The sequence below is a fragment of the Sylvia atricapilla genome, chromosome 3 (genome assembly GCF_009819655.1).
Source record: "Sylvia atricapilla isolate bSylAtr1 chromosome 3, bSylAtr1.pri, whole genome shotgun sequence".
In the NCBI taxonomy this organism is placed as follows: Eukaryota; Metazoa; Chordata; class Aves; order Passeriformes; family Sylviidae; genus Sylvia; species Sylvia atricapilla.
The window spans coordinates 65,675,845-65,690,200 of NC_089142.1; the positions used below are offsets into that span (position 1 = coordinate 65,675,845).

General features: G+C 40.9%; 1 protein-coding gene across 2 annotated transcripts in view; it reads left to right on the forward strand.

The window, feature by feature from the left end:
* Positions 1 to 14,356, forward strand: part of GRM1 (glutamate metabotropic receptor 1) — a 178,923-nt gene that overhangs the window by 20,723 nt on the left and 143,844 nt on the right. For both annotated transcript variants that reach the window (XM_066315635.1, XM_066315634.1), the window contains exon 2: positions 13,802 to 14,051. In XM_066315635.1, coding sequence (XP_066171732.1) covers positions 13,802 to 14,051 — 250 coding nt within the window. The remainder of the gene's footprint in view (positions 1 to 13,801; positions 14,052 to 14,356) is intronic.

A 14,356-nucleotide genomic window follows, 5' to 3' on the forward strand; every position in this document is an offset into this window, starting at 1 on the left:
AATGGAAGTCCTTATGCAAAAATACTATGCCAGTAGTCATCAGCCTTTTTTATTGTTATAGAGTAAGGCCTTTTCACAGAATCACAGAATATTCACAGAGTTGGAAGGCAGCCACAAGGATTGAGTCCAACTTTTAAGTGAATAGCCCATACAGGGATCAGAAAAATTAATACATTTCATTTTTAGATATATCTTGATGAAATTATTTCAGCTGACTTTTAGCAGACTTCAAAAGCTTTTTGTGGGGCTGTTTGTCTTTTCTGATTCTTTGGTAATCTTGCCTTGGCTCTTTGGTTCATAAATAAGGAGTTCAGTAATAATTTCTAGGGTTTTCTTACACTGTTCTTAGATTTTTCCACTCCTTACAGGAAGGGTTCTTTTAATTAATCTCAAAAGATAATTGGTTTATCTCTCAGATTCCTCAAAGCCTGTGAATGGATTTTGTCAACTGTGCCTTTGCATTTTTAAACGTGGTCCTGCTGTATCTGTTGGAAACGCAGTCCCCTTGCATCTGTACAGGCAACAGGCACCCAAGGAATAGACAGAGGAATGTTGGAACCAAGAGAAGCAAAAGTAAGAAGACAAGTGCTGCTGATATTTATTAAAATCTCCAAACTTACACAACCTTCATCTTTTCACCTCCCTCTGCAGCAAGTTGCAACAGCATGTTTTAAATTTTCAGAAATATAAGCCCCAACTCCTCCTTCTGTTTTTGCATTTGTATATGCATGTAACCCCATATTCAGTAGGTTAAATCTGCATCCTCAAAACAGTAGTTTTTTGTCCTCACTCTGTCATTTAACATGCTTTCCTACAGCTTATAAATAGTCAAGTTATCAAAGCTGAAGACTGAGGTCTGCCTAATGCGTCTCCTTCTCATAGTATGTTAATATGCATAACCATATGCTTTTCTGATTATATCAAAAAACCTGGACAGATGTATAGGATAAGATTGTAGTTCATTTGGAAATACCATAGCAATGTGGAATGTTGGTTTTTTTTTTGAGGAAAAGCTAATCTTAGGCACAAGATCTTGTACACATAAAATATGAAAACCCAATTGTTGTTATGTAGGAGGGAGGACTGCAGAAAAGTCTAGCAAATGTAGTTTAAGTTAATACAAATTCTATCTATAATTTTGAGGTTTGTTGTTGCCAATGATTTTGCAGGAAAGGGCTTGCTCATTGTTGTGCCAATAATTTCTGTCATCAGGCTAACATTTCAAGAGCAGCCTTCTGCATTTGTACCCACCCTCCCAGATGCATCAAAACTACATTCACACCCTCCCCTCAGCCCCGTGCCCAGGCAGGGGCCTCAGTGACAGTGAGAGAGAGGCCATTGGGTTACTCAAACAATCAGCCCATACCATCTTTGGTGGGCATCTTTCTCTCTCCCTGTGGGAGAGCAACAGCTTGGAACGAGTTGCAATGCTTTGCTCATGGAATTGGGGCATATTGCATATGTGAAGGAGTTTCTTACCTCCGTAATCCTCTGGGTAAACATCCTAGAGCAGTTAAAACTGAATCCATGAAGGAAATAGGCTGAAACCTGTGACAACAATTTGTGTATGGTTTTAGACTGACAGTCTTTTCTCCCTCTCTTCCCCATTGATATTTCATCTGTGCAATCATGAAGTCTTGGGCTGGATCCTGATGATACCAAAGGAAAGGAGCAGTGGCTAAGTTCAATATTACCTTCTGAGGTTTGAACAGTCTTAAAGGATACAGAGAAAAATTTGCATGCAGGCCATATTTTAAACAAAATCACTGTTCACTATTTTTTAACATACAGATAGTGAAAAATATACTGGCTTTATAGAAACAGAGAAACACTGCTGAGAAGGATACAGCTTAATGCATTCTGCACCTTCTAGGGGAATCCCTATCACGTAAGTGGGATCTACCCAGTCCTTGAGCATTTCTGCTGTCATTTACTGCAGATTCACAAATGCCCCAAAGTTCCGTATTCTGAGCAGCCGTGGATTTGTTTCTCTATACAATTGCATACAGAAAGATCACTCTTTTAATCCAATTTAATCATAGACTCTAGCAGGACAGTGCTCTTCAAAACAGGGTAAAGGCAAACCTCATTTCATTAACAATGTCCTGTAAGATCACAGTATCATGATCAGCTTCTCGAAAGATAAGTGCATGCAAACCATACAAACAATTCAACTGCATGAAAAAGAAAGAAAAAATTTAAAATTAATAAAAGGGACATATCAGTGCCATCAAACGTAGCATGTGACTTGTATATCTCTTATTTACATCCTAAGAAAATCATTATTTTCTTTCCACAATAGCAGGGGAAGCATCCATATTTTCTATTCTACTTGGATGAAATAGTTCTCTACTAACAATCATCAAATCTAACAAATGTTATTATGGAGGAGAGGAGGTTATGTGAGACTTCTATAAAATACTAAGAGATCTTATTTTAAGCTCCAGAAATGCTTTGTTGGATAGAGAAAGAATTTGTGTGAAACCTCAGTAGTATACAGAATTTGCAATGGCCTTTGCATTGCTAAGATTTTTTTCTCTAATACCTATTTTTCCTCTCCATCTATTTAACATTTTTATGAACCTTTAATGAGCTTGCTGTCATCAAGACCCTCTCTGTTCTTTTGGTTTTCTTTTCATTAAACACTTGGTCAACTTAACACCTCTGCTTAATACCAATTTTTGTTACTGAAGGTTAGTGGTAATTACTTTAATATGAAGAGAAAGTGAACTTCTTTTTTTCTGAAAGAAAAGAAAAGAACAAAGAAAGGAATTAAAAAGTGCCCAATATAATAGAAACTGAACAATTGTTTATTTTTTTATCTCATATGTGTTTTGCTATCAGCACCAATTCACTCATTTATAAATGGATTAGATATGAGAAGTCAGTGATATTTGGCCTGAAAACTTTCTATATATCTGAAAAATTCAGTATCTTCTCACTCATTGTTGCTTACATCTTGTCACAGAACATTATGTTATTTCATACCAGAGGCATGTTAGTCATGTCAGGTTATACAATTCCAAAATTGAATTTATAGTGTCTTGCACTTTTAGATCAGAGAGAGAGAGAGAAGGAAATAGGAAAAGCAGAAGGAAGGTGGGGGAGAGAAAGAAAAAAGTGACAGGCAGAAGATTAAGTAGAAATATATTCACCACCATTGTGGATCCAGCAGTGTCCCACTTATCCTCTTCTTCTGGTCTTTTGGTGGTGGGGATCCCATAGAACATACAGTACGTTCAGGTATCTGTGGGAACATGCCAAGCACCTCTGCACTGGGAAGTTTTACACTGTCTTTTGCAACACACTGTGGGTCTGTGGAAGGCCTTAGGAATGAGGTTGGGGAGCGTTTCTGGGGTCTTTGATGGCCCTTTTTAAAACAAGACACCTGCCTCTCATGTGAGTGTCCTGTATGAATGTGACATTCCCAATGGTTGGAGGAGATTTACAACTGAGCCAGTTTGTATGAAGAAAGACTCTGCAGGGTCTGCTTCTCATCTGGTTTGTAGCCTCTGGTGATGGGTGTTCAACCCCCCTGTACCAGAGCTTTTGCCATCATACACACAAAACTCTTCTCCTCCCCCTTGGCTGGCAGGGAGTGTGCAAACCTGGCCTCAGCAAATGAGTCTGTGGACTATGACTCCCCTGCCCCAAACCCAGCCAGAGCTGATTTTCAGCACAGATGCTGGGTTTGGCTTTCTTTGTGGATACATTCTTCTCCTTCAGTCCTGTTTACTTCTCCTTGGACCAGACGTAATTGAACAATACTTCCACCTTTGAGTTCCCATTAGGTGAGCCCACAATCCAAATTCCCCAAATCCAAGAGCCATATTTGGGGTGGGGTGGTGGCGACAGTGATGGTGAGAGGGTGGACTTTGATGGTAACAGCTTCTTAATAATGTTTCCCCAAAGTCCTTTGGTGATCTTAATAGTATTTAAGGCAATTATGATTTTTAAGTCTCTTGTATACCCCCATGGTGCCCAGTTGGAGCTTTGGGATGGATTTTCTGACACTCCCAGTGGCAGAAGTACATTTGTTGAACTGCTATATTCTTCTTCATCAAAAATAGATTTATTGCTAGAAGAATATATGGAATACTTAAGTGTGCAGATCAGACCTGCCACACATGTTGTCATAAGATCAAGAGGCATCTATGTCAATCATTTTTTAGTTCAGTCACAGCAGAAATATTGAGCACACTGAAAATCACTCCCTGATGAATACTTTCATCAAAACTCTTGGCACACAGGGGGCTGTGCTGTCTCCCAATGCTGGAGCAGCCACATAGAATGGCCCATAATACATTTGCCAAGAAGATCGCATCTGCACAGCTGCAGATGTATTTCTCCTGGCTCTGAGATGTGAGATCAGAGCCAGCCATGTCAATGCTACCCTTTGGCCACTGTCAAGGCCAAAAGCTTTGCTTCTCCACTGGCAGTGGATGCTGAAGCAGCAGGCCACCCAAATCTGCCTCAGAGCCTGCACCTCACAGCGTGCTTTGGCAGTAGCTGATGCAGAGTTCTGGAGAGCTTGTGCACCGCCAGCTGCGCAAGCACGGCTGCCTTGCCCTCAGTAGCTGCTGCTTTTGGATGTGCTCAGTGTGTGCACAGCCTCGGCCTCTCTCCTCCATGATGCACCTGCCACTGATCCATCTGTGCTCAGCTGCCTCCCCTTGGTCTGCTGTCCATCCTGGGCTCCCCTGCCAGTGCCCGGGGCACGGTGTGGCGAGGGGCCTGCCCTGCCATCAGCCTGCCCGGAGCACGGGCGGCTCAGCGGCCAGGCTGCCGGCAGCCTCCTGTGGGGACAAGCCTCCTGTGGGGACAGGCCTGCTGTGGGGACAGGCCTCCCGTGGGGACAGGCCTCCCGTGGGGACAGGCCTGCTGTGGGGACAGGCTTCCCGTGGGGACAGGCCTGCTGTGGGGACAGGCCTGCTGTGGGGACAGGCCTGCTGTGGGGACAAGCCTCCTGTGGGGACAGGCCTGCTGTGGGGACAGGCCTCCCGTGGGGACAGGCCTGCTGTGGGGACAGGCCTCCCGTGGGGACAGGCCTCCCGTGGGGACAGGCCTCCTGTGGGGACAGGCCTCCCGTGGGGACAGGCCTGCTGTGGGGACAGGCCTGCTGTGGGGACAGGCCTCCTGTGGGGACAAGCCTCCTGTGGGGACAGGCCTGCTGTGGGGACAGGCCTCCCGTGGGGACAGGCCTCCCGTGGGGACAGGCCTCCCGTGGGGACAGGCCTGCTGTGGGGACAGGCCTCCCGTGGGGACAGGCCTCCCGTGGGGACAGGCCTGCTGTGGGGACAGCATGGCTGCTCTGCCGGCTCTGCCTTGTCCAGGCCACAACACCGGTGCCATCTCCCCTCGGCCACTTTGCTGGTGCCCAGTTTCTCTGAGGGCTTTGGCCTCAATTTGGGAAAAGAAAAGGTGGTGAGAGCAAGCAGGGCTTGCCCATCTTCCCTGGTACGTGCCGGGGCCTGCAGGTTTTTGTGGGCCTGTGACAGAGAGCCACTCCTTGCCCTCAGCACATTTACCTGAGGTCAGGGCAGCTGGAACTGTGGTGGAATGATGTGCTTGGGTTCAGGTTGTTTGGAGCTGGGAACAGAAGCTGCTGGGACCTCCTGGATGCCAGTACAACTTGTAAGTACCCAGAAACCATTCCTCAGGATGTAAACCCTGGCTGTAGAGGAGGCAAAACTTCAATGTCTGCAATGTTTGAGAAAAAAACCCAATATTTTTGTCTTTCTCCATGATTTGTCTTTTTTTTTATTCCTTAGCCTGGCAAAAGGTCCTTCTGTTTTTCCTCCAGTGAGAGATTTTACAGGCCTGTGAAGCAACACTGCCCTTATCTCTTCAAGGATAAATGGTGCTTTAAGGACTGCATCAGGAGTGCTGCAAGGGCCTCCGGTCAACCCCAAGGCTTCCCCCATTTTGTCCAGGAGCACAGGAGGTGACCTGGGACCATTCCTGAATGTGAACATGGGTGGGGGTGTGGGAGGACTCAGGCTGTCCAAGGTGTCATCCCTGGGCTGTAGCCTTGCAAAGCTGCACAAGTGCAGACCTACGGGCAGTGTCTCACTGTCTCACGTGTTCAGGCTTGTCACTTTCTTTTACTTGCATTTGGCTATTTTTTTGTAGCTCTCCAGGCTGCCCTTCCAGAGTTCATTCTTTTTTATTACTTCTGTGGGAGTTGTGTAAAGTAAACTACTAATTTGTTCTTGTGGTAATTCAGCTTTTACACTAATTTCCTGTATTAGCTCTGCCTGTGTTCTCAACAGTAAATCACCTTTTCATATGTAAGTACTATAGTGGCCTTTAGGAAAAGTTATTTCAAATGTTCCACCATTTGGCAGCAGACATGACATTTTACACTGTGTAACTCAAACATTTATATTGTGTCAATCCTTGCAGTTTTGAACTCAGTTGGAAATACTGGTATGAGAATCACTCCGCAACTTTATTACTAAGAGAACCTTTCAAACTCAGGATTTGAATTTGTGTTTAGTTTTGAATTTATTTCACATAATATTAAATTATATTAATTTTCATCAAACCCTTGAATGGACATGTAAACCAAGGAAGTTACTGTTTTCCTTAAACGTGAAAATTAACCCACAATTATTTCTAAAATAACATTATATTTTTCTGAATATTAACTTTTTAGACTTGCTAGATTAATTTTAATATTTTCTGAAGAAAACTGGAAGCCCCTTGCTGATAAGTCATGAGCAGAAAGACGAAGTTCAGCAAGCAAATTTTGAGCAAGTACTGTGTGTCAGCTAGGTTTGGAGCTGAAATAGCTTCATTTGAATATAAACCTCTCAAACTCCTTGATAGATACATAATAAATAATCACTGGGTGTATGCTTTGAATACATTTAGGGAAAAAAAGGCATGATACCACATTTTGGAATTTTTCATATTAAAGAAGTGTCATTTAGCATTAGTAGTCTCATTACTTCAGACTGACTTCACCTGTGGTTGTATTTCTGACAAGAATATCAATTAGTTGTTCAAGATATTGCACCTGCTGCTTTCAGGATGAAGGCTTAAATATAGCCACTTTACTCAGTGGAAGGATTTTACCTTTTTCTGTGTCTTCTTTACTGAAGTAACACATTCTTATGGTGAGCTATTATGTACTTACTTTGTAATTAATGACAAGAAGTAACCTAGCATTTCATAAAATTATGTGAGTTTTCTTATTTGAAATATAATCTCATTTCTCTAATAATGTCAGACATAGTGTATTGTTTAATGGATGATATAATAATCTAATTCAGCATTTCAGCTTTTAAAAAAAAAAAAATTCCCATGTTCTCAATTTTGGTTATCTCTAGAAAATGAAAAAAAGACTAGTCTGGCCTTAACAGCTCACTTTCTGCATTTCTAGAAGGGCCTGAAGAAAACAGGCTGTAAGCACAGATGGCTGAGATCTGTATTGTACTAAATATGACTCAGTTCATTCATTTAACATATCCTTCTGGCCTTTGTAAGGCTAGAGTGGAGCTGCTTGGAAATCTCTGATGAATCCAGAAACTTTGCAAAGCTTAAATAAAGATGGAGCGCTTCCAGTGTAGTTTCAATTTCTGATAATGAGTTTTCTTTTCCATAGCTAAGGGATGATAAGGCCTCTATCCTATAAAAAGTCCTTTTGACAATGTCAAAAATAAACAGCTAGGGAAATGAAAGAGAAGCACTGACTTCCTGAGAGCCATAGGTTGGTCTGGAAGGCAAGATGATGGTGCTAAGAAGGACTTTGATACCCATGCATCGTAGCAGGCTAAAAGCAGCATTAGAACTGAGGAGGTGGATAACTGGACCCAATCTAAGCAGTAGGAAGAAGTAACCAATCTAGCTGGTCTTCAGGAGGAGGGAAAACCTCTAGTGAGTAACAGTGATGTTCAACCTGTATTAAACTGTCCTTAGGAGCCAATGTTTGCAGGACTTGTTTCTCTCTTCAAAACCACTGCACTTGGAGAAATTGAAGTAGCCATTTCAGCATTCTTTTTGAAGCACGTTTTGGGTTGTTCCTTCTTCTGTAAACCACTTAGAATGAAATAAGTGGTAAAGGTTTTCCTTTTAAGCTTTGCAGTCTGATATTTTGTGTCGAATGAAGTTTGCAATTTGGATGTTTTCTCTGCTGTTTTGTCCCGACTGGTGGCAGAATCAGAGTCCGTGTCCATGCTGAATTCTACTTATTTTTAGGTAGCCAGTACTTTAGGGTTAGTTCTCTCATAGCCGAATTCACTTGCTTTGAAGTTGTCACTTAAAAACACCTGAGTTGAGATTTACTAAGCAAAAGAAGCTTTCTCAACATAGTTTTCTATCTGAAAAGAAATGTTGCGGTAAAGGGCTTTAGGTAGCAAAGTCAACATTAAGTGTAGAGAGTTCACTGAAAAACAAAAAACAAATTCTATTTGGAATAACTTACAATTTGTAAAATGTCACCCCTCCTGACATCAGTGGGATAGCCTTGAAAAAGATATTCTGGGGAAATGTGGAAGTGTTGGATCTTTGCTTTTTTCCTAGTCTCAAAGAAGTCTGGCAGGGGCTGCATGGTGTCAGTTCAATGGCCCTGGAAGGGCTGCTTTCTATGAATGTAGCATTTATGTTTGGGATAAACCACAATAACATATGCTGGCAGATCCATTTCTACAGCTTTTCTGGGTTTTTGTCCATCTGGTACCTTCAGGGAATAAATATGGATTTTGACTTTTGTTTGTAACTCTCCCAATCAAAGGTGTGGACAAATTGATGTGAGTGGTTGAATTATTACAGCTTAGAAAGTGATTGCTTTTCATTTCAGATTCTTTAGCTGATTCTGTACATGCTCCCAACTTGTTACTAACATACTAGCTTAAATCTGATGGCTGAATTTTTTTAGATTGTTATCAACTGAGAGTATACACAGGATTATTTAATATGGTGCTCATAACAAATGCATTAAAAGTAGAGAACTCAATTTTTTTTCTAGTTTACTGACCCTACTCAAAGATGCTCCTGTGGTGTAGAGAGGCATACCATATTATAGGAAATAAAACTGATGCCCTTTCTGACTTTTTTTTCAGTTCAGTGGTCCCAAACTTTAATGTTTTCTCAGACTTGTATTTGACAATTGTACAGTTACTGTCTTATTTAATATTATCACTAGTTTTTACAAATTACTTTTTGCAATATGTCAGGAACTAGCTTGACAATTAGATCATGTCCTTGCTCTGCTCTTCCCAAGTAATTTGCCTTTGCAGTAGTGAAGATTTTTAAAAGTTATTGCTTGCTGGTATGTCATGCAGTCCTCTTGTTCTCATCTTACTTTCTCTGCCAAAAAGTAGTTAATTAGCTGAATAAGAGAGAGGTCTTGCACTGAATCAGTACTGAGCAATGAAACAGACTTCATACCTCCAGTAATGTATTTAAAAGCTTGAGAGAAGTGAAAAAACAGATCATAACGTTGAGAGAGGAAAGAAGAGGCACAGAAAATAGTTTCCCACTTGTTAATTTGAAATTAATCCCACTTGGGATTAATTTCTTGCAACGTGACTTGACTCTGTAGTACCCTGCAGTGAAACTGGAGTTTGTGATTGTCTTATTTGGTGAATTACCTTTGTTGTGTGCTTGCAGGGTATATGGGAATTTTCATATGTTCACTTTTGATCCAGGTTGTGGTTGCCATGGTTTAGAGGAATAGATGCAGTAAAATAAGCCCCTAGTGGTGAACAACAGGTGACCTCACCTGAAGAGACTACTCATGGCTCAGGTGGAAGAAATAACTCTTACTCCCTACTTTTTGCCATTTTAAATGCATTGGAACATTCTTCCAGGCAGAGTTCTCTGCTGTGGGTTTTGTCGGTGTTTCTCTAAATGGGTCTTTAAAAAGTAGTTGGTATTTCCTATTGACACTGAAAGCAAGAGCAAGAAAGAGCAGTCTCAGTCTTTTCAGTCTTTCTCCTCAGCATTATGGTCTTTAAATTTTTTTTTTTTTAACAGTGATTAGCCTATGTTTCAAGGAAATAATTCTGTTCAGCTCAAATATGAATGATTCATATTTCCTTATGTTATTGCACAAATAAATTAATGGCTGTTTCATTCAAAGATAGAGATTATGTGGGACACATAGTTTTGTTTTTAATCCCCCTGAAAAAACAATACACTGTTATATGGCTTGGGAAGAACCACACAGACATTCTATGCATCCCTTAAGAAAACAATCTCCAAGATTCTCATAAGCGCTTCACTGCTGAGCTGTTTCTGCTCCATTTCATAAATGAAAAACATGGTTCTCTTGATAAAGAGAATGGGGACAAAATTGCCAAACAGCTGTAATAAAAAAAAAGAGCATAAACCTTTTAGATGGAGCTCATGGGTTCTGCTCCCCACACCACTAAAGTGTTAATACAACCAAACAGTGCTAGTTTCAATATAGCTGTGGCACAAATGTAATACTTACTGGCTCACAGGAGCAATTTATGAGGCTAAATTTTTGTTAGTTTCTTCTTTTGTATGTCTTCTGTTGATCAAGATAACATCTCTGATTTTTACTACAGCATCTTAATGTTTTTGTAAGGATATTTAATGCATGAAATGCAATGAGTGAGAATTATTGTCAGTATATGTAACTCTCAGCAGCATCTTTAGGTATGTGGATCGCTTTCAGAAATGGTCATATCTAGGATTTTTGCAGTGGTGAAGCAAAGCTTCCTTTGGCACTGAGAGAAAAGTGTTATGAAAATCCTCCTGGTAAAATTGCAGTCATGATAGGTTTAGAATTTACCTTTATACTGCTGTACAGACTCTGGATGAAGCGTATAAGGAAAATATGTGGTTTTTTGAACAGGGTACAAGTTGAACAGACCTTAAAATAGTTAATAAACAGCAAGGTATTGTGGGGGTTCAAAATATGTTACTGGCTCACCTAGTTTTGGGTAGAGGTCAGAAAGAAAATCACAATAATAATTATTTTACCTTCCACAGCTGATCCTGGTAGCAAAAGGCAGTTTCAGATAAGATTAGATCTTTTATTCAATGGCTCTTTCAAAGGAAAGAAAGGTCTTAGCCTGGGGCTCTGATGTAACTCTTCATTGACTACAATCACACAGAGATTTTTCATTAAATGTCTCACCTCTCAGCTGTTGTCGGAGTGTGGACTGAAATGAATGTACCCACCAAACTGGTACAGATGGCTATGTTCTTGGCTATTGCACACAAATAATTGGTGTTTTCTATACCATATATGCCTTGACATTGTCCATACCTTGGTAGCTGAATGCACTGAATAATCTATGTAACATATCTCACATGTTCTTTTACTCCCTGATCCTTTTCCCTGCAGGGAAAGATGTGCAGTGTGTTGTCTTGCTCTGGGAGCATGGCACACAGATTTTAAGAGAACCTCCTGGGTTACCAAGTCTCATCTCTGGCTGTTGCAGAAACCTACTTTACTGCTCTTGTGAGCTGAGCAAGCTCCAGCCAAATATCAGACTTCTTTGTGCTGCTACTGGACAGCTGTTATGCTACTGTCATTTAAGGATTGGAAATCTTTCATTTTGAGCTGCAGATTTTCTGCCCTTTTTTTTTTTTTTTTTTTTCCTATTCCATCTTGTGTTCATGTTGTTTTTGATCTTAATTCGCTTTTTTCCTTCTAGACTCTCTGTCACACTTACTGAATTTATAGACACCGATCTTTCTTTTAGCATATGTTTTGGTAGGCTGTTGTACTGTTGGTACAGGTGTGACTATGTTTGAGATAATTGTTATTTCATCAACACTAAAGCTGAAAAAAAATCATTCCAAAGGGGTTTATTTTTCATTTCTTGCAATCATTGACTTGAACTACAGCAGAATTACTGATGTATGAAAAAACTCTTCCTTAAAGTTTGGGTAAGAAACTTACTATTTTTTTAAAATATGCATTTCCTAAGCATCTAATAGGATTCCGTTTAGTCTCCTGTCCCTCCTTAGGTAAGACTTTAAGAAGAGTCCTACTAGTTTCAAAGGAGTCTCTGCTGAACAAAGTTCCACATGAAACTGGGAAATAAAGCCTTGTGAAGCATAAAATTCTTGCTAATGGCAAGTCAGGAGTGAGGTTTTCCTGCTTCAGTCTGGGACCTGAGGCAAGTCAATAAAGCAGTACAGCTCAAACTGTACTGCCTTGGAGTAAGTCCCTTGGTGACTGCAGGTCCTGGCCTATAAATACCTGGAAATGCCTCCATCTGTGTCACTCTCAGCACATGACAAGGCCACAGTGTTTACCCGGGTACAGGGCTGTGAGATGGGGCTGCAGTACTGAGCCTATAGGGTGGGCTGCTTGGCTGTGAGTTCCCACCCAGGCACAGATCTTCCTCTCCCCACCCACAGCCATGCAGGACTGCTGCTCTGGAGTACATCTGGCTCACAGAAAGAAAAGCAGAATTGACCTGATTGCTGAATATCATGTTGAGTCACAGGCTAGAAAAGAGGCCATTCTGCTGCTCTTCAAATTTACGAGAAACTAGGGCAGTTCAGTGCAAAGGGCTGGGGAACTTCAGTTTTGAGTTTGACACTAGACCTGTCAGGTTTGTCTGCAACTTAGTATGACAATGACTGTCATAGTGTGTCTGCAGAGTGTTGATCTGTGGTAAATGATCCATGTTTTTGGAAAAATGCACTTATTTCTGCCAGGTTTATATAGAGTGCCTGAACTGTCTCTTGCTGCATTTTATTTCTGATGGCTATACTTTTGAGGAGTTTTAATTTATTTTATGAAGAAATTTGGATTGATTTAGAAGTCTTCCTCTTTGTAATTTGGTGTTTCAAACAGTTGTTGGAAACAGGGAAGTGGGGTCTCTTCAATCACTCCTTGCTTGAAAAGGGCTGGGTCTAGAAGTGATCAGCATATCTGATTTTATTCCCTCATTAAATTAAGGAAACACTATGGATATGGATAGCATCAAATTAATGATTCTCTTTTTGAACCATTTCCTATTACTGTTAGTAGAGATGGGTTTTTTTAGTCCATCTGTTCCTCTTACATGATGGATCTTCATCATAAGTCCTGTCCTCATGTCAGGCATAAAATATTCAAAGAAAACTTGTAGTTTCACCTGTTTCCATAGCAGAAGGCAATCCAAGTTTTGTAAAACTGTTGTTTTGGCTTGCTGAGTGTATAAATAGAAGTGAATTTGAGAACTGTTTTTTTGTATATTGTTTGGACCACACAGTTAAAATATTTCTGTTTTTGAAAGGATTATTTCTGATTTCTTTCAGTTGGAAAGTCTCTTATTCTAAGAGAAACCTCGTCAAGCCTGAATTTTTGCAGTCATGAACACTGCTTGGTCAAATTTGTGTGACTTTGAAAATGTTACCAGATCAGAGTGTTTTAAATTTACATCCATTTTTCCTTCACTTTTGTGCACACGGACTGTCTGCATGTGATACAGACAGCTTGAAATGAGATCCTTTTTTCTCTTTCCTATTACTGTTTTCCTAAACCAGCTCAGCTGTGGGTTTTGCCACAGAAATGTTAAAACTTCACTCTTACTGTCTGATGTGTCCCTTTTTCTACCTATTCATTCCTTGTTTAATATCCCCTTTACTACACTTTACATTGTTAAGTCAACATAAGAAAAGAAACTTACAGTCTCCAGTTCTGTTAAGACCTACTGATACATAGATATGTGGTTGCTCCACTGAACTCTGAGCATGTTCACTTTGATGGATCTCTTCTGCTCTCCCTTCTGCTAATGCCGCTTGATTTTAGGGAGCGAAACTATCACTTTTCCATTACAGTTCAATTGCATATATGCATGATATATATATTTTTTTTTTACAGGAAATTATGGGGAAAGTGGAATGGAAGCCTTCAAAGAGTTGGCTGCCCAAGAGGGTCTCTGCATTGCTCACTCTGACAAGATCTACAGCAACGCTGGCGAAAAGAGCTTTGACCGCCTGCTCCGCAAGCTGCGGGAGCGGCTACCCAAGGCCAGAGTGGTGGTTTGCTTCTGCGAGGGAATGACAGTGAGGGGCATCCTCATCGCCATGCGGCGCCTGGGAGTGCTTGGGGAGTTCCTCTTAATTGGCAGGTAAGGCTCTGAGGGTGCTTTCTCTGCCTTTCCCCTTCCTCTCCTCCTGTAGGCAAGCCTTTGATTTCGGAACTGTGCTGCTTAGACTGACAGTAATTTCATACCGAATTGTCTAAGGAATGAAAAGAAGTGGCAAGATGGTAGAGTAAATTCTCAGGAAGGAGATGTGAAGATGTATGGCAACTTGATCAGTGGTAGTAGCTTTTGCTGAATTAATTACTAGCCCTTTTATGTGGGTATATGATATTACTGGTTTTGTGCTTTTGCATTCTCTAGAGGAATGTTTCATGGATAGACAGATTTTT